Source organism: Acomys minous, assembly GCF_964271855.1.
Source record: "Acomys minous genome assembly, chromosome: 7".
Taxonomy (NCBI): Eukaryota; Metazoa; Chordata; class Mammalia; order Rodentia; family Muridae; genus Acomys; species Acomys minous.
Window position 1 is genome coordinate 124,808,277 of NC_140488.1, and position 25,858 is coordinate 124,834,134.

General features: G+C 35.7%; 1 protein-coding gene across 5 annotated transcripts in view; it reads left to right on the forward strand.

Annotated features, from left to right (window-relative positions):
• RPS6KA3 (ribosomal protein S6 kinase A3) overlaps positions 1-25,858 on the forward strand; it is a 111,066-nt gene that overhangs the window by 9,822 nt on the left and 75,386 nt on the right. For 2 of the 5 annotated variants that reach the window (XM_084791156.1, XM_084791155.1), the window contains exon 2: positions 19,771-19,827. In XM_084791156.1, coding sequence (XP_084647282.1) covers positions 19,786-19,827 — 42 coding nt within the window. In that variant the 5' untranslated portion in view covers positions 19,771-19,785. Of the gene's footprint in view, positions 1-12,588; positions 12,689-13,610; positions 13,648-19,770; positions 19,828-25,858 lie in introns of those variants that run through there. The other 3 variants (XM_084791157.1, XM_084791158.1, XM_084791159.1) reach the window with 3 other exon arrangements.

Consider the following 25,858-nt stretch of genomic DNA (forward strand, 5'->3'; position numbering starts at 1 on the left):
CAGCACTGTTAAACACAGTGTTAATGACTGGTTATTACACACTTGAAATAATAGTCTTCTGGGACTGAAGAATTATTCTGGGCATGGAACATAGGACTTCACATATGCTAGGAAACAGCCCTATCACTAAGCTACATCTCAGCCCTGAATTTTTAATTTACATAGTCACTTGTATTTATTGTCTACTATGTATCTAAGTGCTTTCATAGATAATAGGATTTGTGCAAATAGAACCCCTTTTCCTTCTAGGTCACTGTTCAGTTTTCCATTCTACTCATTTGTATTCTGAAATGAACTGGCTAAGACATTTTTCTAAATAAAATACATATGATACATGTTTTTCACAATCAACTGTTTCCTATACTGATGAATTTTTATAAGCCTCCTTAAGTGATACTCACAATTCACCATTCTGCTCTTCAGGAGTTTTTCTGGTGGCATTTCCTATTGAAGCAATGTGAATATTTAGCTATCAAAACGTTGCAATGATAAGCTTCCTCTTGTGGACTGAGCTTGTGGACAGAAGTGCAGAAGAATAAAAATAAGACAGAAAAGTACATAATTATATTCTGTATTATTGAGTGAAAAATGCTCATGGTGACTTAAAATATTGTAATCTGTACATTCTGTTGTGCCACTTAAAACATGGGCTTAAGTGTCTTGGAACTTGCAACTCTTACATTTTAATTTAGTATAGAATTTTGAAGCTAAGAACAATTTACCCCTACTTTATGAAAAATGAGACCTAGCCAGGTGTTGTGGTGCACACCTTAGTAGGAAGGCAGAGGCAGAAAGATCTCTGAGTTCCAGGACAGCAAGGGCTATGTAGTTGGACCCTTTCTTAAACACAAATAGACCTGTTCAGAACGTTCCATTTTACTAAAATTCATTTTTCCATCCACAACATACATTAATTTAAAAATGATCATTTCAAAGCTGTCTTAAATAGACATTTTAAAAGAGCCACCATGTAAAAACTCAATTGTTTTTTTTTTTCTTCTATCTGTTAACTTTAACCTTGTTTGTTTTGTCAGAATACTAAAATCATCTTGCCTTGACTTTAGTTTGTAAATTTGGAAAATTCAACCAGTCCTTAGTGTAAAGAAGCAACTTTGGAACAACCCTACCTGTAATCAAATAGTATAATAGTGTGGAGTATGTCAAGGTCACTACTCTTTCTCTCATAAGTGACTGTGGACACTCAAATTTACTGAGTGCACATTTGATTAGGTGTTCAATATATAGTAAATGGGAATGAGGTATATGATTATTCTTATCTTAAAAACTGGGCAAATTGAAGCCAGGGAGGAGGTAAACTGATCATGGGATTCCACAGCTATTAAATGGGCAACAGTTCAAATCCAAGTCTCACAGAATGCAAATTGCATTGAATCTCCTCTGGCTTGGGCTGCTTGAACTGAGAACTAGATGAAATCATCTACAGTGCAGAAAGTATGCAGGTGGTTTGTGTAAGTGGCTGTATCTGTGAGAATCTAAGGTTAATGAACCAGAAAGATGGACACCTTCTCATGTATGGGAAGGCCTCTAACTGAGAAGGCCAATGGAGGACATGATCCTGGCATGAACTAGGAGTGTTGTTCTTAATAGAGACAATGTTTATGTAGTTAGAAAAGTCAGTAAAAATTAACACTGCTTTGCAATACAGCTTTTTTAAGGCTGTCCAGAGTAGAATGGGAAAATGCCTTGAGATTTCTAAACAGCTATGTTACCAATGAAACAAAGTGTCTTGTATTTGAAGTGGGGAAGGAGGCTATCTAAACATGACTTAGCAGCTCTCCTTATAGAAGCATGTTTGCAGTTTTTTAAACGAATCATTGCCTGCTGATTTTTGATTTCTACTTCCAGGAGGGGAAGTCTATAAGATATTTCCTTCAAAGTTCCAGCAAGTAGTATCTGCTTCAACTCAAAATAAAATAAAAGAAGGAAAACAATTTTTAAAAGTTATATTGCTGTAGTATAAGAATATATTTCAAAGTTTTGCAATCAGTGGATTCTTTCATTAGACTTTTAAACAGTGCAATGACCTTAATTTTTAATTGAGATAGAAACTATAGACTACAAGGTTTACCTTTATAAAATATGTGCCGTAGTTTGCTTTCTGTTGTCATAAAACATTAGCCAAAACCACCTTGGGGAAGAAAGGGTTTATTTGGCTTACATATCCTGATAATTGAAGGAAGTCCTGGTCACTGAGGGAAGTTGGGGCAGGAACTCAGGCAAGAAATAAAGCAGAGACCATAGAGGAACACTTTCTACTGGCTTGCTCTTTATAGCTTGCTCAGCTTGTTTGCTTATATAACCTGGGATTGCTTACCCCTCACAGTCATGCCCACAGACCAATCTGATAGAAACAATTCCTCAATTGAGGTCCCTTCTGTCCAGATGACTCTGGTTTGTATCTAAGTTGACAAAAATTAACCAACACAGACAGTGACTTTGTCTTAACTATAGTCACAAAATTATGCATCCATTATTACTTTCTGTCTGATTATACAACATGCCATTACTCCAAAAACAAATGCTTTGGTCAGGTGTGCTGGCGCACTCTGGGAGGCAGAGGCAGACAGATCTCTGTGAGTTTAAGGCCAGCCTGGTCTACAAAGCAAGTCTAGGACAGCAAAGGCTACACAGAGAAACCCTGGCTCCAAAACCAAAACCAACCAAACAAAAAAAAAAAAAAAAAAAGAAAGAAAGAAAGAAAAAGAAAAAGAAAGAAAAAAGAAATGCTCATTGACTGTCATATTTTTTCCACACTCACTGGCAACCATTGATCTAATTTCTATCCTTATAGACATTTATGGACATTTCATATTATGGAATCCTACAACATGTGGCTTTTGTATATATTTTGCCTTTACTTACCATGATGCTTTCAGGGCTCGTCCATGTTGTGTAGAATGTGTCAGTGCTCCATTTTCCCCCACATTGTGTAAGTATACCACATTTTGTATACTCATCATCTGATGGAATTTGACATTTCAAATTTTTACTTTTTTATTATTATGAATAATGATATGAATTTTTAAACTATTATTATGTATACAGTGCTCTGCCTGCATGTTACACCTGCAGTCCAGAAGAGGGTATCAGATCACGTTATAGATTGTTGTGAGCCACCATGTGGTTGCTGGAAATTGAACTCAGGACCTCTCTTAACCACTGAGCCATCTCTCCAGCCCAATGATATGACATTTTGAGTAAAGATTTTGTGTGAACATGTTTTCAATTATCTAGCATATCTAGAAGTAAAATTATGGACTTACATGATCTACATTTAACATTTTTGAGGAATTACCAAACTGTAGTTAGTAAAGAAGCTCATTGTTTTGATTTGTATTTTCCAAGTAACTAAAGGTATTAAGGATAGTTCTATTTGTGTTTTGTTGTTGTTGTTTGTTTGTTTCTTTTTTTTGGTCCTAATTTGTGTGCTTGTTTTTTATTTGGGCATTTCTGTAGAGAAGAGGAAAGTGCCCTATATGTCTGTATTCTCAATTTCATTTTAGATGTAATAAATAAAAAATTTCTTTTAAAAATGATTTTTCAGTTGGGTTCATATAGGCCTAGGTCCTATGAATATGCTTTAGGATACATCTTTACCTACTATACTTTATCTGAGCAGAAACAGAGTTCCTTGAATAACACAACATGGAGCCATAGATTGGTTGTAGAATAACAGTACTTGAGGATAGAGGCAGTGAATAGTTTCCTTGGTCTTGGACACTCAGTTGTTTTTTAAACAAAAGTGAAGCCGGATGTGGTGGCACATGCCTTTAATCCCAGCACTCGGGAGGCAGAGGCAGGCGGATCACTACGAGTTCGAGGCCAGCCTGTTCTACAAAGCAAGTCCAGGACAGCCAAGGCTAACACAGAGAGACCCTGTCTCATAAAACAAACAAACAAACAAACAAAAACAAAAGTGTAGGACTATGTTGATAATCAGAACAATAAATCTAAAAAAAGATCTCTGAAGTTAAATGTTAAGTCAGTATATTAAGTGAATTCTTTTTAAGATTCCCATCTCAGTGAACTCTGTCCTTAGCTTCTTCCCTTCAAGTTCCTGCTAACAATTGGTATAATTAAAGAGGAATGACTACCACAGTGCATGGTGGTATTGGTAAAAGAGGGCATTGTTTAAAGAGAAATATTTTAGGCAAGTTAAAAATAAAATATGCCTTGGATCAATAAAAAAGAATGTGTAAATTAGTTGTTAAATGTTCTTTTCCTCTTGTGTGTGTGAAATATAGTACTAGGTGATAAAGAATTAAGTAGAATTGTTTCCTCTGGATTATTATAGTCTAAAAATACCTAATTGTTTGGACAGACAGCCAAAATAGAATAAATTGTCCAGAAGTAAAAACAGATGTAATTGGATAGTTAGAGGTAAATTATAATCTGTTATAATGTAACAACTTTCCATAGTACAGTTTTAATGATGTGAAAACTAGAAAACAAATGTCATTTTCAATACAAATATCACTTGGAAGAAACTCCTGGTTCTACCAAGATGGAGAAGCCCTATAAGCTCCCAGGACTTATCTTCCAGCTGAAACTCAACAAATAAAGACCAGGAACAATGGAGTAGTGGAAAAAGAAGGCAGATTGCCTGAGGACCTTGGAACCTATAAGTAGTACAAGTCATGAGGTCTCTGGGTTTTCTTACTGATTTCCGTATATCACAGACAAGATGCTAAAGTACTACCAGACACACACACACGCACGCACGCACGCACGCACGCACGCACGCACGCACGCACGCACGCACGCACGCGCTCAAAGAAAACTCAGTTCTCTTTTGCCAAACAGGGAAACGGTAACTCAGTAAGACTAAACCTTCTTGGCAGTCCTCATTCTAATCTATCCAAATGCTGATAGGAGTATCCTATTCCAGCTCCAAGAAACAAGTAGCAGTGTTCTGCCTCTCCAGCCCAAGAGTGTTGGCTAAGGAAATTAGGTCCTAATTACCCATTCCTTGTCGTGAAGGAAAAAAAAAAAGGGCAGTGCTTTGGTTCCCTCTGCTGGGTGACTTTTGCAGAATGTTAGGAAAGCTGGTTTCTTACTACCCTGCCCTTGTAAAGGGAAGTTGTGCTCTTCTCAGTGTACTGTCTGCAGTAAGTTGAGCTTCCACCACAAACCCCAAATAGTAAGACTTAAAGTACTGGGAGGCAGGGCTATTTAACCCTAAGCTTGTACCTTCTCCCCAGCATCAGTCAGGCAGAGTATATTGGAGGCAAGAGTTCTCAACTGTTTTTCACCCTCCCCCCCCCCCACACACACACTAATTAATGTCAGTGGGGCTTATCAGACAGCCCCACTGTCTAGAAGATAGTAAGGCTAATTAGCCATCACTACTTCTGCTCCTCTCTTTTTAAAATCTTGAGGAACTCCTTGAAAATATAGGCCCTTGGGTCTTTAGTTGATGAACAAAGAAATATGAGTCAACCTTGCTTTTCCAGAGCCCTGATCATAAGCAACAAGGTGTTTAGAGGTTGGTAGCTCACTCTCTGGAACCAAGTATATACTCAAATAAATCTGCAATAACATTGTTCCACTGTTCTTGGGTAGTCTTGTTAGTGTCCAGAGAACATATATACTAAGGGACTGCCTACCAAAGTACATTAAATAGGATCCAGTTAAAATGCTTGCCATACAGTTTAAAAAATGCACCAAGAACCATGAAAAAGATATAAATTTGAAAAGTCAGCAGATAGTAATACTGATGATTCAGATGTTAGAATTACCTGGTCAGGATTTTAGAGCAGCAGTTTTTTAAAGTGAGTAAATACAAACAGTTAAATGAAATTTTTGTTTCAGAAAAAATAGAAGATATAAAGGAGAGCTGAATAAAATTTTAAAACTGAAAAGTTTGAGTGAAATAAACTGAGTGTGAAATCAATAAGGGTAGAGATGATGAAAAATCATAATATTGAAGGCAGAGCAAGAGAGATTACCCCCCATCTAACTTGGTATGATAGTATACACTCATAATCCCAGCATTTGAGAGGCTGAGGCAGAAGGATTGCTTGAGTTCTTAGCCAGCCTAAGTAACAGTGCAAGATCCTGCCTCAAAGAAAAATTACCCACCCATTGTGAACAACAAAAATTTAACCAGGGGGAGAATGAACAGGGCATTTAAAAAAGACTTATAATTCATGTTATAAGAGTCATAGGAAGAAGAGACACCTAAAGAAATTTAATGGTTGAAATTTCTCCAAACAGACATAAGGTACAATCCTCCAGATTGCAGAGTCTGTATTGATCACAAACAAGCCCAAAATAATCCATTCCCTGAGTCATCAAATCAGTCCTTTAGAAACAAGGAGTTATGGTTAGTGGGCTTAGAATCTCAAATTTGCAAGATTGGTTGCACAGCAATGTGACTCACTTAGCACTGCTAAACTATACACTTAAAATGATCCAGAAAGTTAAATCTCGTGTATAGTTTACAGCAATTTAAAAGCAATGTGGAAAATAAAATTTTTGAGACAGGATTTCTCTGTATCCCTAGCTGTCCTGCACTTCGCAGACCAGGCTGGGCTGCCTCTGCCTCCCTTAGAGCTGCAATTATAAGCGTGTACCACCATGCCCCGCTAGCGACTTGGAAAATTAAAGAGTCTTTAAAGCAGCTGGTGAGAAGAGCGCTCACACCTATAGAGAATGATTAACATGCTGGTGACGCATCATTGGACTCTAGGGAGGTGAAGCATTTTTTGAACTCTGAAGAACTGTTACCCTAGAATTCTAAATCCAGTGAAAATATTCTTTAGGAATGTGGGTAAAGTCAGAGTAGTTCCAGGTATAGGGTAACTAAGAAATTTTTTCAGACTCTTAGAGAATTGGTTAAAGAACTTTCTTCAAACAGGAAGAATATGGTAAAAGAAGAAAACTTGGAACATCAAGAAGAAAGAAGCAACATGGATTCTACAGTTTCTCCCAGGAAATAGAGGGGGAAGAGAACATTTCATATGAGGCTTGTTAGATACCAAGACTCAAAGGCAGTACAGAAATTCCAGACCAGTGTGCCATAAAAACATACATACAGAATCCTTAACAAAATATTAGCCTCAAGCCCAGCAATAAAGCCTCATGCTGCATAACTAGGTGGGGTTGACTCCAGAAATAGAAGTCTGAAAAGTTTTAATTGAAGATAATCCAAACATTTTAAAAATTAAAGAAAAATCACAAATTGATGCAGAAATACAAAATGCTAAATTAAACATTTAGGATGAAAATTGGGCAAACAGAAGGGAAGTTATTCAGCTTGATAAAGAATGAGAAAACCCCATAGTTGACATGTACTAAATACAAAATTAAATCAAAATCAGTGTTTTGTTTTGAAAATCCATGCATACAATAGAGATGTCCATTCTCACAACTATTGTTCAGCATGGTCTACAAGGTCTTATAGCACAATAGACAGGGAGAGGAGGCAAGAGGCAGATCAACTTGAGAGGAAGGAGGAAGAGCCAGCAAGTTAGCTCTGCAGGTAAAAGTAGTTACTCTGAAAGCCTCACTGCCTGACTTTGAGCCCCCAAACCCATGTACCACCACACATCTGTAATTCCCCAACTCATGTGCCACAGTGGGAGGTGAACACAGGAGAATTGCCCAGAAGCTCAGGGCCAGCTAGCCTAGCATACAGAGCATAGCAGAAACAACAAAAGAAGCCTTAGCTCAAATGCCAGGAGAAAACCGCAGGAATTGTCCTCTGAACTCCATATGTTATCCATGGTTGGCACAAGGCGCGTACACACACACACACACACACACACTTTCAAAAGGAAGAAATAAGACTATTCCTAGTTGCAGGCACATTGTTCTCCAGTGAAAATCTCAGGAAATCTGCCAAAGTTAAGTGATTTCTTCAAGGTTATAAAATACAATGTCAGGCCAGGCATGGTGGTGCATGCCTTTAATCCCAGCACTCACTTGGGAGGCAGAGGCAGATGAATTGCTGTGAGTTCAAAGCCAACCTGGTCTACAAGGCAAGCCCAGGACAGCCAAGGCTAACACAGACCCTGTCTCGAAAACCCATAAAAAAAAGAAGAAAATACAATGTTAGCATACAAGAATAATATACATATATACATAATATGTGTGTATATATATTTACATAACGTGTAGGAACTGCAAATTATAGTATCAATTATATGTAGTATTTATGTGCTGAAAATTAAAATTTCCTAATTATGTCAAAATAAATGGAGACTAGATAGGTTCACAGATTGGAAGACTGAATGTATTAGAGGTAGTAAGTTCCCCCAATTCAACTAAAAAACCTCAGCACACGTTTATCTCAGATTTCAGTGGGAAAGTTAAAAGAACTACAGTATTTAAATAAAGTGGAGTGCCTGGGCATGTTGACAGACACCTTTAATCTCAGTGCTGGAGAGCCAGAGACAAGTGGGTCTCTGAGTTCAAGGCCAGCTTCTACATAGTGAGAACCTGTCTCAAAAATAACCCCATAATCACATGATTTTTAAGATTTACTATATTCTTTCAGAAATCAAAAGATTATTGTATTGGCAAAGGAATAAACACATTGATCTGTCAGACAAAGCAGAGAATCCAGAAAGGCTTTTCAAGTATACCCAGCTGACTATAGCAGGTACAAATGCAGCACCTGTCAACTTAAAAAAAAAAAAAACGACTGGAAATATCAAATACTAAGGAAGAGCTCTGGCCTTAAACATCTTACCTAAAACCCATGCAGGAAAACAGATTACTTTTGCAAGTGTAATGGTATTTCTCATTTGGATAGGAAGGTTTCTTGAGCCCCTGGAAACCGCTTAAATAAATCATTATGCTTGCTCCAGAGACCTCTGACTTAGTTTTTAAAATCAAAGGATTATAACATTTTCAAGCTGAGGGAGCCCTCATCCTTAGGGACTTCCCCATAGTCTATGGCAGACTCTCACATCTAAACTGGCCAAAGTTCCATAGAACTCTGAGGACTGTAGATAAATATGCCCTCAAGTGACTTTTCTAAGATCACACTCATTTTTAGCAATACATTTGACCGAAAATCATGTTTACTTCCTTTATGTAGCTGTGTGTTATTTTTCTATTTTTTTATGACCCTACTGGGAAGAGATTATAGAAACACTTCTTAGGAGATAATATGAGTTGAAATATATTCAACAGTAAAATGTTAGAAAAATAAATCATGCCTTTATGTTTACAAAGTGATTATTTTCAGAATATGTTGTATTAAAGGAATCTAGTTTTCTCCATTTTATTATGAAATTATGCAAAGAGATAAATAAGCACATCTGGATGTCAATTCAAACAATTACATAACAACTGCATTTCTGCTTAAGTGTGTTTACCAGGCCCTTTGCCTTTTGACATTGGTTCAGTTACTTTATTTACAAAATGTAGCTGTGATTTTAAACAAATTACCCTCACCGTTTCTTCATCTCTACTATACATAACATCATACATGGTGGTTTATTAACAATTGCAAATAAATTATAGGACATGTAACGTAACATGTAATACAGCTAGCACTAAAATTTTTAAGAGATAGGCAGTGAATAAGTGATAGTTTCTACTATTTATTTCCTTAACCCAATGGTTATTTAGAAGAACATTAATATCTGAGTGATTGCTATAGTTTTTTCTAGTTTAATTTTTCATAACCATGGAAAATATATGATTTCTGCTTTTAGTGGTTTTAGATTTAGGGCCCTTGAGATGGCTCACTGGGTAACAGTGCTTGTCACCAAACCTAACAACCCAACTGATCCCTGGAAAGAGAAATTGAACATCAATGGTTTGTCCATTGATCTCCATGCATGCGCTGTGGCATGTATGTATGGGAGCATGTGCACACAAATATACAAAATAAATGCATTTAAAAAATAATTTTAGAGGCTAGATATGACTCAGAGGACCCAAGTTCAGCTCTCATCAGCGATTGTTAGAGTGCTTACAATCATCTGTAACTCCAGTTCATATACATACATACATACACACACACACACACACACACACACACACACACACACACATATCTATATCTATCTATATATATAATTACAAATAATGAAAATTTTAGATTTATCTTACATCTTTATTAATATAGTCACTTTTAATAACTTTTCAGATATTTCAGAGTCCTTAATCTTTTTACATTCTATTTTACTCTAAAATGTGGTATTTACCTATCCTAGTATAAATTACAACAAAAGATTGTCCTTATTCTATTTTTATTTTAGTTGATGCTCATATGTTAAAAGTTTTCATAACTCCCTTGCTTCCATTTATTTCATGTTATAGTTCTAATACATCTGCTTTTGTATTGTGGTTTGTTTAATCCACTGAAATGTTCAGTACTTTCATGCATTTACTATTTGATTGTTTTTCTGTTTAAAAAGTGACACATGCTAATTATATAAGACCTGAAAAGTAAAGCAACATACACAGAGGAATTATACATCTGTACTCTTGCTATAATGGAGCATTATTTAAATATTTTTGTGATTAAAGAAACAGAAGGGTTAGATTTAGATTTGAGTCTAAATGTGGGCCCTATTTTTATCCTTGGACAAGATATTGGACTTTCTCATGTGTTAACCAAGTATTTATTGAGCATGTACTATGTGCCAGGCATTTTGCTGAGACTAGTTCAAAATACTGACAAATCCATCTTGGCTTATTTTTTTATTTGTAAATTGATGATACTGTCTCTCAAAATTGTTAGAAGCATCAGAGATAATAAGAATTAGTATCTGCCCAGTGGACAAGAGCTCAGTAAATGATAGCAAATATTACTACTATGCATTCAGTAACGGTATCTTTAGACCAAATGACCTTTATAATCTCCTTAAAGGTTCTTTGTCTTAGAATTTATGTTTAATATTACTGTTACAAATACCTGCTTCCATTTTTATTAAAATGTATATATTAATTGTACAAAGTATTTTGAGATTATATAGTTCAATATTAGAACACTTGCCTAGCATGTATGAAAGCCTAGGTTCAATTCTCAGAACTGCAAAAAGTTAGTTGCATGCATTCTTTTTCTATACAGTTTTCTATACCCACCTCGTTTCTTTGACAGTAAATAATGGATTTTTTTCCTTCTTAAAAAAATGTAAGCCTATTTACAGTTTTCCGTGTGAAGCATTTCACACACAGAACAGTGTAAGTAGCACAGTCAAGCGTTATTTTTCTAAGAATACAGCCTTAAAAATAAACAATTTATGACCCACTGTTTTATTTCTACTGGTTCTTTCCCACAAACTCCCTACACACTTCTTCACCCCATCTCTGGTGAATTATTTTGAAGCTACTCCTAGATACATCAACTCCAATGTAAATATTTGCATCATATTTCTTAAAAAAGGAAGACTTAAAACAGTGCCATATCATTATCACACATGAAAATAATTCTGGGGCTTGGGTTAATGGTTCAAACCTTTAAGCCAGGCCACTTGGGAAACCGAGACAGGAAGAGGTACAAAGCTTGGTTAAGCTGTAGAATGGGTTCAACTTCAGGTTTGACAACTTAGTGAGTCCCTGTCTCCAAATAAAAAGTATTAAGAAGACTACAGATATAGCCTTGTAGTAGAATATTTACCTAGCTTGTGTGAGTTCCTGGATTCTGTCTGTAGCAGTTCAAACAAACAACCCTAATATCATTAAATTCTTAGTCAATTTGTTTTAATTAGACACTTGAAAATTTTTACATCACCTTTAAAACAGTTGTTATTTTGTATTATTTCTTTGAGAATTTTTCTTCCCTATGGAGTATATTGTTTGAGAAAATTGTGAAAGATAGAAGAAAAGTTGACTGGGCTGAAAAAGACCTCGGTTTGAGTCCTTATTCTGCCATTCACTAGTTAATTTGCCAAACTTGGTTTCCTCAACAGAAATAGTGGTAATTTTACTTATTATTCTAGGTTTGTGTTAAGGTCTATCAAGTATATCTGCCACATAGCACCTTCTTTAGTGGTTTTGACAGTAATCAATACCTATTTTATTATTGTATGGTTTTTTCAAAGTATTCCAAAACTTATTATATACAAACTAAACACAATGGTTGTTAAATATTATTTTAGGAAGTAGGAGAATTAAATTTTTTTCCTGCTATTTCTTTTGATTTCATATTAACTTAGTCCAAGGTTACAAATCTTAACTATACTTTTCTTTCACATTGTTTATATACTTATAGCAATTATATATTCATATTTTCCAAATTCTCCTTTAGTGGGATTAGTCAATTGTTCCTGGATATTAGCTTAGTGCCTGTAGACCTTACTTCTTCTCATATTCTTGAACTCTTTATTCTCCTGACGGTCTTCTAGAGTATGCCTTTGAACAGTTTATGTTAAAAGATGCTACCAAGATGCTGACATTGTAAAACACTTTGCAGATGTAAAAATTTTCTACCACCTTTGAACTTGACAAACTAGGGTGAGGTATGAAATCCTTAGCTCTTAACTGTTTCCTTTTAGCTCTTTGTGGTCATTACTTCATCGTCTTCTGGCATTTTATTGTGAGGAGAAATCTGAGGTCAATTTGATTTTAGTACCTTTGAAATAACCTATTTTTCTGCTTGTATGCTTATAGGATTATATCTTTATCCTTGAAATTTAAAAACATTTGCCAGGACATGTCTTGGTGTTGATGATCTCTGTTGAACCTTCTCAGTCTGCAGTCTCAGGTATTTTTTTCAGAACTGGAAAGTTTTCTTATACTTTTGATTGATTAATCTGCTCTGTTTTTTCTTAGGAACATTTGTTATTCATAGATTTCTGTCTGTCTTCCATAGTTTTACAATCTTTTCTTTCTTTCTTTTTTTTTCCATTTATTCAAGTTTGTCCTTTGTGGCATGGATTTTGTTTTCTGCAGTGTGTGTTTTGATCCTTGCTATTCACAATACAAATTTAAGTTTGGCTACTGTGTTTTCATTTCTTTATTCCCAACATAACTTGTTTCATAAACAGAATTTCCCTTAGGGGTACACTTCCAAAAACATGAGGTGGATCTAGGCCTAAACATTATTTTCTGAGGCCACAACAACAGAACCAAGGGGGAAAAACAACTAAATAAAAACTTAAAGGGCCCTCATAAACTTAAAAGTGTAGATACAATCAAAGTCTAGAAAATAGAACAGTCATGGTTACTAGCGAGATTTTTTTTGGTAGCAAGATAGCTAATAATGCAGGCATAACAGCACTGTAACTAGAAAATAACCTATCTTTCTAATTACATTTATTGTTTTTTCTCTTTAAAAATACATAATAAATGCATGTAATTTTGAAAAGACATTACTAAGAAGAAAATCCTATGGCCCAGGTAACTGCTGATAAGGTTCTGTGTTTGCTAGTTACATGCTCCCATGTTGGGAGGGAGGGTACAGAATTGGGACCATACAGTTTTATATCCTTTTAAGTGTAATATATTGCAAGCATATTTTCATTAGGCCCTGGTTTTAACCATTGCATAGTGTTCCTACATATGAATAGATGTATTGTGATTTATTTAACCAGTCCCCTGTTGCTCATTTAGATTGTTTTCTATTTTAAAGTATAATGAATATCACTGTACATAAGTCTTTATGCACATCTCTGATATTTCCTTAGGATAAATGAGGAGCTGATTCTTAATCCTGTCACATTGGTAAGGATTATATACATTCCTTATTAAGAATATGAAATGCTTGTTTCTTATTGTTTCAATGTGATTGCATAGAAGCTTCTTTGGATTCTGAACAATACAATGGTAACCTTCCAAAGTTGGAAAGAGGTTTCCGCTGCCTCATGCACAGCACCTTTATGACGAAAATTCTGCTACATACACTTTCAACAGGAAAACCACTGCTGAGATCAGGGAGTTTGGAAGGCAGATATACTTGTGGAAATGTGAGGGTGTTTTTTGGTTTGGGATTGTTGTTTTTAAGTGGTCCTTGCTCCTTCCTGCAACTTGGGTCTCTGTATTAATTTACTATGGCTTCAGGCTGTTTTCTTCTTCCTTTCCTGTTACTTCAGACTGTTGTTCTCCATGAGTAATCCTTTTCTCCCAGTGTTCTTAAGTGCATTTTATTTCTAGGTAAGAGAGTGCAAGTAGTTGGTATGTCCTCCAAAGGTAAAGGTTAAATTTCGTTCGTCATAGATCACTTCTTAGTCCTAATACACTTCTTTCAGATGCTCTCCTGTTAGAAAGTCAAGGAATTTATTAAAATCTACCTTCTATTTTTCCAGAGATATCAGACAACACCCTGGGACTGTATGGTGTAACATTCTTTTTTTTATGGTGTAACATTCTATTGCAGCAAACTAATCTCCATGATGGGGTTGCTGAGAGTGACATATTTGTAATTGAGAAAACAGTCTTAACTTTTAACATGTCAGCGTTTCCTTTAAAATCACTAGGAATACTTGAGAGGTACTGAAACCTCAGTTTAGAATTACTGATTGAATTTTCTTCATTGCACCTCCAAGATGACCTTCAGTGATCCCTGTTTATAACATTGAAAGCCGTTTTGAAAACGACTTGTGCTGAAACTGAAGCAAACCATCTCCTTTATCTGGTTTCCTTCCGATCAGACCTGTATTGTAGGTGATTCTACTTTGTGACTTTTTACACATTTCAAAGTAAAGTAAAGTGTGATTAGCATTTCCTAACCTTTTCCATTATTTCACATTATATTTGCATATGTACAATCTGCCAAGCTCTACAAGTTTTTCTGGCTGGCAGGCATTTTGGTAGGATGAGAGAGGAGAAATACATTTGCCTCACTTTAGAACTATTTTGCCATACTTATTCTTCATCCACATTGTACAGAAAAATAGCACACATATGAATGATTTCTTCTATCCTGCTTAGCAGGAAATGGACTTCTGTGAGTGGTGAGAGAGGCATCTCTCCTGTTCTTCAGAAATTATCTGTAAAAATGGAAATATTTCCCGATCAGTTGAGGCAAAAGCGGAAAAAAATGTAGCATTTACTGTCCTGTGATGGATCCTTCTAGTTACAATACTCTGTGCAGTGGGCATTATACACATCTTATGAGTGGACACATTTTTAAGTTTTAATTAATATATCCAATGTTCAGGTAACTGTGTCAGTATGTGACATGGCTAAGATATGAAAGTGGTACTGTACACCTTCAGTGCACACTTTTGTACTTGTCTTAAAATTAGACACATTTATTTTCCTGTTTAGTATTTCCTATACCTCTACCTTTAGAAACTGTAGAAAGTACAGCATTGAGTCAGACTAGTCATCGTTTATCCTAGTCTCTAGAGATAGCCAAGAGTCAGTTTTCAAACTGGGAATAAACTTCTTAACTGCAAAAGTCACCTTCTATTCATTTCTAATAATGTTTGAATTCTTGCTTTGGTGAATGATTAAAAAAAAGGTTCATTGAAATGAAGGTTTTCTTGTTGAGTAGGAAAGGGGGTTTGTAAAGTTGGTATATAGGATAATATTGGCTTTCATATTTTCTTGCTTTAATAATGAAGCTCAAAGTTAAATCTTTGCTAAACTCAGAAAGCAGTGGATATTTGCATACCCTAGAGAATAGAATACCTTTGGGATCATGTTCCACTTCAGTTGTTTCTTAGAATGTTTACTTTCACTGTTAGCTAAATAGTTCAGAGAAGATAATACATTATCAACATTTGTGAGTTGCATGAAGTGGTTTATAGCTTTTTAAAAAAAAAATCTAACCTATAGAAACTGTAGCAATAGGTTATAGGTGGAAAAATGAATCAGAATATTTAAGTAAGCCTTTTTCTATAGGAATGAGTAGCAACGGGTTCAAGATGAAGGATGTACTATCTTGAGTATGCCCCAACATATTGTCAATATATCATAAGTTGTACTGTAAGTAAAAAATAAATGTGTGGGTACTAGATGGTTCTTTAGGTAAAAGTAGCTGCTGGGAAGCTTGCTAACCTTAGTTTAATCCCTTCGATTAATCCCACATAGTAGAAGAGGAGAATCCACCCCCTCAGGCTGCTTCTGACCTTCATACACACACTACGGCACATGTAATCTCACCACCACCAAGGACAAATTAAATAAATGTTGGGACTAGAGAGCTAGATCAGTAGGTAAGATGACTTTTTTTGCAGAGGACCCAAATTCAGTTCCCAGCACCTATGCTAGATGTTTCACAACTGTATGTGACTCTAGGGGATGTAACACTTCTGGACTCCGTTGGCACCTGAATATACTGTATATACCCACAAACAGACATAGAGATACACATAGCTAAAAATAAAATCTTAAAATAAGACAAGGACTGAATCAACAGAAAACTTAATATATGTCAATAATGCGTTGAGCCATACCCAAAATATTGCAAATGTGAACATCAATGAAAGTTTATTATCTAGAAAGGGGGAGATAATATGTCCTCATTTCCGCATTTTTGACAGGAGTTGTAATGTTGATTACATGTGTCTTAATATACTACTCTTTAAAATGAATCAAGAATATGCTCAAAAAAATAGGATCGCAAGTCTCATCTGTCTTAAATATTTGAAGAAACTTGAGATTTTTGGAAAAGGTAACACTTGGGCCCTTTATAATCATGGATGTAGATTTACTTTCCTATGACTTTGCAGGTAATCTAAAGGCAAATTCATCTTTATTCATTAGTAATCTTATATCAAATTTGTGACTGAGGAAAATTACTGTACGATGAGGATTTATGTGTTTCTTCAGAGGCAGTCTAGTAGTGGGCTTTCTAATGAGCCTGTATTCTTGTCCTCGTAGTATTTGAACATAGCGGAAGACAGAGCATAAAGAATTTAAATAAATTATATGTAGGTGGAACAGAAGAGTTTTGAGATCTCTTTCTGATTATCAAAAAGACTTTATGTTTTATCATTTTGTTCTTCTGAAGCTGTCTCATCTTCCTAGTGCTTTACATTGGTATGGTTAGCTGACAAAGTGCTTTCTTATGAACTATCTCAATTTTGAGTAGACAGGGCAAATAATCCCCCATTTGAACAGAGAAAATGATAGATTCAGAGACGGTCCAATTTCCCCAGGTCATAAAGCTTATGAGTGCCAGGTCTCTGTGTCTTTCCCACTGCTCTACCAATTCCAAGTTCAGTGCTGTTCCTGTTGTACCAGTTTGCTTTAGAAGTAAATTCAAAATTGTGATGGCTGTTTTGCATGCATTGAAGTTTACAAGGAGCTGAGGGTTCTGAAATTCTATTCCCATGGAAAATATGAGTGTACCTCCAATGAGGCCAAGAGATCTAAAATCCAAAGAATAGTGAAAGGTAAATAGAATTACTACATGGTGGCATTCACTAAGACAACAAATACAGGAAAAGTAGCAGATTGGTTGGCCATAGGTGATATGATTGTATCTGGACACAATAAAAAAGAACTAATGCTAATTGTTTATTAAACTCCAAATACTCAACTAGGTTGTCATGTAATTTATCTTTCATCTTCACAAGTCTGTGAATAATGCTCTCTAAATTGCCCCCTTCCATCTACAGAAACTAAATCTTACATGATTTAAATAAATTGTCCAAGGCTTTATCATCGGTAGCATGAGAATAAGCTTTTGAACCTACACGCTTGACTTTTGACTCAGTGTTCTTAAGAACCAGCTTAAGGCTTCCTTGGGGTCCCTAGATTGGATCAAAAACAATCCGTAGTCAGTCAAATAAAAAAGTATGCCTTTTAGGGGGGAAAAGGCTTGTCTTGGAAATAGTTTAGATGCCCTTAACACAGAAGTGTGAATATTGTAGCTTCTGAAAATGTGTCAGGAAATTAAGCTTTTATTTTACATATGCACCTCCCCCCATTTCCCTGCATTTTGGCACCAATTTTATCTTTTGTATTATTTTATAGACAACCCCTAACCTAGGAATGTAGGTGCCTTTTGTTTAAATCAGTAGTCCTTTTAGGGTGGATGAGTGACATATTTACATTAATCTTGAGACCAGAACCTAGAGCATAGCATGAGTAAATGAACAAATGAAGAGTGGATGAGTGAATGATAAATAGAGCTGCAGAGAGGCAAGAATTCAGATTCAGAGAATCTGCCTATTTGATAGTGGGGGCTGCCTTTTGTCACTTCCCAGTTTCCAATGCTCTCAAAATGGCTACCTTAGATCCTAGTACATTTGTTGAATCAACAAGGAGTTAGAGGACTTTGTCCACTGAGGGAATAAAATAAGACCCTTTATATTCCTGAACTCCATTATTTTAAGTTCTTTTTTTTTTTACTTTGAGATGTGGTCTTGCTCTATAACTCAGGCTGGCCTCAAATTTATAGACCTTCTGCCTCAAGATCCCAGGTTCTGGGACTATAGGCATGGGACATCACTCCCTACTGTTTTTATTTTTCAATTACACAAATAATACATATTTATTATAGATGCTGTAGATATATTAGAAATTTTAAATAAGCAAAATAAAAGTTTAAGTCATCTGAAATTCTGCCATTCAGAGATAGCCACTGCTAACATTTTGATGTATATCCTTTCAGAGTGTTTTCCCATGCAAATATATACATGCTTTGATGTATATATTTGTTTATAATGGGTTTGTTATAGTCCATATTGTTTTGTAAACTGCTTTTTCACTTATTATATGTGACTGTCTTTCCATGTCTATAAATTTACATCTTTATCATCATTTTAATGACCACATAGTATTCCATTATATGGATGCATCATACTATATTTAACTAGTTCTCTATTGTTAGGAATTTAGGTTTCCAATTTGGAGTTCTTTTTGGAAAAAAAATTATGGTGAGCATCTTGTATATACATCTTTGTACACTTGTCTATTTTAAAAGAAGTAGAATAGATAGGAAACTTTAAATTTTTATGTGTGATATTTATTTGTTTTTAATACAGACTCAAATTGTCTTCCTTAAAGATTGTGCTGATTTATACTTTCTCCACCGTAAACCCAGATTGCTTTCCCCCATGTCCACTGAGTGTTATTTTCAGTCTTTTTGTAAACTATCACTGATTTGAAAGGCAAAGGTATCTTTGGGTTAAATGTATTTCTATGACTGGCACTAAGGCTGAATTCTTTTTTCCCTTATTGCTCATTTCTGTTGAGGTTCATCGTTTTTTCTTACAGGTTTGTAAAACAAAGATCTTTATGTATCAAGGGTACCAACTCTTTGTCATGTTGCTTTAGTTTCTTGTAATCAGTTTGTCTTTTGTAATCCCTTGTGTCTGGAAAATAACTTTTATGGATGCAAATGTCACATTTTTCTTCATGATTTCTACTCTTGTAACTATTACTCACCCATATTCTAATGCTTACTTAAATTTATTTTTGACATTTAAATGTTTAGTCCATCTGGAACTTACTTTTGATGTAGAGATTGAGCTTAGTTTTCTCTATAATAATTAATCAGTTTCTCTGATTAATTATTAATGGAATTGGAATTTAGAATGTGTTTTGCTGTGCAAAGTATTATAAATGATGTTTGGTGAGGCTTAACTAAAACCATTTGTAATGCATTTATGAAGCACAAGAGCTCACCTGGAAAGGTAATCTTATTTTTTGGTTCCACGGAAAATGCTTAGATAGTTTCAGATAATTAAATTGCCTATGAAACACAACTTGCTGCAAAGTTGTACCTACATTCTAAGATGGTGGTCTTACTTCACTGAAGCCTTTTAGGGCTAAAGAGATTCTAGATGATGGGTTGGGAGTTTTGTTGGTATATTTTCTTTTTGTCTGTCTTCATATAATTTTGATGTAAAATCTGTTTTGGTAACTTTCTGCTTGCTGTGCTTTTCACAGAATGGACAGCAAATTATGGATGAACCTATGGGAGAGGAGGAGATTAACCCACAAACTGTAAGTAAAATATTGTGTCACAAAGGACAGAGGAAGAATCAGTTGCTATAATATTATTCTTAATTTTAAACTAAACCAATCATTTTACAATATAAGGCACTCACTGATGCCTTCACGTTAGTTGTACCAAAATATGCCAGTGACCTTTCTAAATATTGTTTAAGATTTGTTTTAAAAGGACGGCAAAGCTAGATCTGGTGACGTGGGCCTGTAATCCCAGGAAATAGAGGCAATAGAATTATGTTTGACTCCATCTTAGGTTAATAATAAGTTCCAGACCAGCCTGGGTTACACAGACACACTCTCTCTGTCCTCTTGTCTTTGTCTCTGTCTCTGCCTCTGTCTGTCTGTCTGTCTGTCTGTCTGTCTGTCTGTCTCTCTCTCTCTCTGTCTCTCTCTCTCTCTCTCTCTCTCTCTCTCTCTCTCTCTCTCTCTCTCTCTCTCTCTCTGTATGTGTGTGTGTTTGTGTTCATTTGTATGTACATACATATTAAGGCCATACTTTAAAGAAACATTTAACACAGAATGTGGGTATTGAAGCCAGGGGCAGTAGCACACGCCTTTAATCCCAGCACTTGGGAGGCAAAGGCAGGCAGATATCTCTGAGTTCAAGGCCAGCCTGGTCTACAGAGCAAGTTCCAGGAATGCCAGGGCTATTACAGTGAGAAACTCCATCTTGAAAAACCAAAAAAGAAAAGAAAAGAAAAAGAAAAAAGACATTTTCCCTTTTTAATTGTTGTTCAATATTTAATACCCAGAACCTAGAACTTGGAACACTTTAAGTACTCATTAAATATGTATAAAGGAATTATTAAGTTGTTCCCAGTCTTCCCAGGATAGCTAGCTGTTGTCAGCAGCTCAGCTATAATTTTGTTATTCTATACATATGACAGTAATTCTGCAATTTGCTCTTTTCACTGACATATCTTGAGCATCTTTTCATAACATCTGTAAATTTACCTCTTTTTTAAATGGTTGCATCTTTTTTTGTTTTTTTGTTTTGTCTTGTTTTGTTTTTGTTTTTCCAGACACAGTTTCTCTGTGTAGACTTGGCTGTCCTGGACTCATTTTGTAGGCCAGGCTGGCCTCGAACTCACAGCAATCCACCTGCCTCTGCCTCCCTGAGTGCTGGGATTAAAGGCGTGCACCAATACTGCCCGGCATGGTGGCATCTTTTTACAATGGTTACATGCTATTCTATCCTTTGTGTACCTTCTATTTAATGTAATTTTCACTATTTAGTTTTATAAGCATATTTCAGTAGACTGCAGAAAAGATTACATTGAGTCAAAAAGTATGAACATTTAAATTTCAATAGACAATACCAAATGCCTTCCAAAACTATTAAAATTTCAGCATATGATAGTACCTGTTTGACCATTTCCTGTTCCACACTGGAGTGTTATCAGAAAACAGTCTTTATGAACCACTGGAAATATTTAGTACTTTCTCACCTTAGTGTGCATCTTATTTGATTATTAGATTTAGTATCCACATATTGTTGCCCTTCATGTTTAATGTTCAACATGAATTATTTTTGGATAACTCATTTCCTTTTTGGTTTGTTCAGTCTCTGAATATATTCTAGGCAATTGCCTCATGTCTATTATCAATCTTCCAAATACTTTATACAGTTTATTTTTTAAGTTTGATTTTTGTGCCTTGTATTAAATACACATATGTTCTTATTTTTAAATTAGCACACCTGGCTTCTGGATTTTATCTTTAAACTAGAATTCCTATCCATGTTATTAAAACAAACTCTTATATTGTAAACTAGTAATCTTTTTTTATTGATGTATTTGTTTTTATTTTATGTACATTGGTATTCTGCCTGCATGTATGTCTGTGTGAGTGTGTCAGACCCCCTGGAACTGGAGATGCAAACAGTTATGAGCTCCCATATGGGTGCTGGGAGTTGAACCTGGGTTCTTTGGTAGAGCAGCCAGTGCCCTTAACCCTGAGCCACCTCTCCAGCCCAATCTAGTAATCTTTTGATTTTTTTTTGTATTGGTGGTTTGTGCTGTATTTTTCTATTTTTGCATTTAAATCTGTCATCCACTTGGTATGTGAGTTTCTGGTATGATGCTTGTGTTTGAGTTACTTACCAAATAGATAAGCCTGTTGTACCAACCCTTATTTATTTGATAAATAAAATCTATTCTTTACTCACTCGTTTAAGATACCTCTTTTATAGTATTTTAATTTTGTTTTACACACTATATAAGTTTCCTAGGGTTGCCAAAGCAAATTAGTACAAATCGTGAGGCTTAAAATAATAGAACTTTATTCTCTCAGTTTGGGAAGTCAGAAGTCTGGTTTCAAAGACTATGGATGGATCCCTGGCAACTCTAGAGTAGGATCCTTCCTTGCCTAGTCTAGCTGCTAGTGTTCCAGCGGTCCTAAACATTGTCATGGAGACATACCATTCCAATATCATTCTCAGCCATTATATGATGTTAGCTGTCTGTGCCACAGCCAGGTAGGGCCACACACCTATAATCTCAGCCAGCACTCAGGGAGGCAGAAGGCAGGTGAATCTCTTATGAGTTCGAGGCCAGCCTGGTCTATAAAGCAAGTTCAGGACAGCCAAGGCTACACAGAGAAACCCCATCTCAAAAAACAAACAAACAGAGAATGTTGGCCACTAAATTAGGGACTGTCTTATTTAGTATAACCTAATGTATATTGCATTTACTAAGATCCTACTTTAAAATATAGTCACATTCATAAGTAACAAGGCTTTTAAACTTGAACATGTCTGTTTGGAGGTATAATTTAACTACAATTCTCCTTGGATATTTTGGTCTTTTTCAACTGCTGTACTTTTAATGTGTACAAGGCAGGACCTTTTCTTTTGAAAAATTATGGTGTTATACATTTAATTTTCTAATAATCTTATATTCAGTTTGTCAGTTATGCCAGAAAAATTACTGGGATTTTTACATTATAATTGTCCCAAATTCATAGGCTAACATGATAAATTATTTTAATAATATTGAGTCTTCACATATTCACATAGACATATTCACTTATTCCAATATTCTTGGGGATCTTTTCTCAACTTTTATGGCTTTTTACATACAGTTTTTATATGCTTTACTAAGGCAAGATAATTTATGAGTATTTTATAGTTCTTTTTATTGTTTTGGTTCCCCCCCCCCCAAGGCTAGTCTGGAACTTACTGTGTAGCCTAGGATGGCCTCAAACTGGTAATTCTCTTGCCTCAGCCTTAGCCAAGTACTAAAATTATAAGACTATACTACCACACCTCATTTTAATTTTTATTATTGCAAATGGAGTATGTTTTGCTATGTCTTACATGCATTTACTGATAATACATATGCCTGTGTTTCTCTTGTACTTGAGTAGAGGAATGGTTTTGAGACAGGGTTAAATGTAGCCCAGGCTAGTCTCAGCTAAGAATGTCCTTGAATTCCTGTCTGATCCTTTTGCCTTCACTTCCCATGTGATGGAATTATAGACAAGTGCCATCATTCCTTCCTAGTTCTTTGTGTCTATTAGCTTTTTAACAGGTTGCAAAAGCTAATTTTTCAGAAATCAATCAAATTGCTATGGATACCATATGAATAATGGAAGAATGAGTTTATTTTATCCTTCACTTAAAGCCCTCCAATTAGTTTTGTGCTTCCTTTAAATAAGGGCTAAACTGTGCAGTATGATCTAAGGTGTCCTGTATAATAAGGCTTTTCCACACTTTCCACACATCCTCTCTGGCCATACTACGCTGTCCTCTACTCAGAATCCACTCACTCAAATATCTCAGCTTCTCTTTTACTTCAGCAATTTCACAGGTATCTCCTCTTCTCAGTGTCTTAACCACCTACCCCCTTCATTTAATTCTTAATCATCTCTGAGGTTCTAGTTTAGATATCATTTTAGCTGAGACATTTTCCTAATATAACCAACACCTTGACTTCTATCTTGAGTCAAGCATTTTCCTTTGTCCTGATATCGTAGTCTATGTACATCTTAATGCAAACACCACATCAGATTCTATTATTTATTTATTTGTTTATATTCCCTATTGGTGTGAACTGCATGATGTAGTGGCCATGTATGGCTTATTCATTGTTTTATAGTACTCAATTGGTGTCTAATAACTATTTGTTAGTTCACTGTATGCATGATTTTAGCTATGCAGAAACCACACATAAAGCCTAGTGCTAGGACTATCTTCAGGTTTTGTCTAGATTCTTACTCTTCTCAAACCATTTGAGGTATTTTATATCATGGTCTATAATGTATTTTGACACATAATTAAATATAAAATTTATCAGTAAATATTAACATTGAACTTGTTTTGCTTTGTGTAACAATTTTTTTAGAAGAAAAACCTCCACATTTTCTACTTTTTGTAGTCTAAAATGAAAGCATGATTTCATACAACTTGTACTTCGGCCTATGGCACTCCTAACACGTCCATCTAGGAACTGCATTGTAGAGACAGATTGGAAAAATACACAAGTAAGATCTTACCAGTAGTGTGGATGAGCATTCTAATGAATATGGAATTAGCTTTAGTTACCAGGTACAAATTCAGTATTTCTCTAATGTAATTAAATTCAAAAGATTATCCAGTGGATGAGGTGGCCCTTTGGGTAAAATGTGCCAACATGAAGGCCCGAGTTTACAACCCTGGGACCCATGTAAAATCCAGGTACATGGTGACACAAGCCAATAACCCTAGCACTGCAATCGGGGGAGGGGGGCTTGCAGAGGCAGGTAGTTTCTTTGTTCGGAGCTTGCTGGCCCAGCATTCTAGCCCGAACAGTGAGAGACCCTGTCTCAAAAACAAAGTGGAAAGCAATAAAGGAATGCATGCACTGTCAGTCTTTGGCCTTCAGATTCACATCCATGAGCATACACACTTACTTACATGTATGCGCTCACATGTGTACACTTCACACACACACACACAGAATAATAAATATAAAATGATTACCAAAATTTATATTAGCCTTATACTTGAAAATTGTACCTATATTTAAAATACAATTAAATTATTGCTTTTCATCAGCTACTAATAATTTACATGGTGAAGGTTAAAATGCTTTATTAGTCATCTATTAAAACTGTACACATTTATTATCTTAAAGTTTCTGTAGGCCAACAGTTTGTACACAGAGTAACATAACTTTGAGTTTGAGAGACTCTCATAGGCTGCAGTGAGGTTGCTGTCCCCAGATAGAGTAGAAAAGAAACACCATTAGAAATGTATTTTCTCAGTCCAAGGGATACATCCCATGAAAAACCTTACTCACCAGGAAAGTGGGTCAGAGGAGAGGACATCCTATTGAGACTTTAGGCAAGAGTAGCATGGAAGAATGGGGAAATAGAAGGATCCAGAGGGTCCTGGAAACCTACAAGAAGAACTTTATGACAGGCAGATCTGGGTCCTGGGGTCCTCCTCAAACTAAGGCACCAGCCAAGGAGAAATAGGCAGTAAACTTCGAACTCCTACCAAGACCTAGCAGACGAACAGGATATTCTCCACCGTTGAGTGAAGAGTGAGATCTGACTCTTACACGAACTCTGGTGCCCCATATTTGACCACGTCCCCTGGATGGGGAGGCCTGGCAGCACTCAGAGGAAGGATAGCAAGAAGAGACTCGATACCCTAAGAGCATATATAGGGGGAGGAAGTCTCCCTCAATCACAGACATAGGGGAGGGGAGAAGGGGGGAAGCGGGAGGGAGGGAGGAATAGGAGGGTACAAGGGAAGGGCTAACAATTGAGATGTAATATGAATAAATTAATAAAAAAGAAATGTATTTTCTCATATTTTAATCTCTGAAATCAGAATGCTAGCTATTACCATTGGGAGGATAGCTTTTAATTGCCTTATTTTTCTTTCATACTTGTATAATGTTGCTCTTGTTCTTACATAAGATAAGACTATGATAGCACTATTTTCTCCCAAGTAAGGGTGATTTTCTGGATTAAAACATCCCACCAAAAGACTATTAGTAGGAGAAAGACCAAAGGGCCTGATCTTAAATAGCCATTT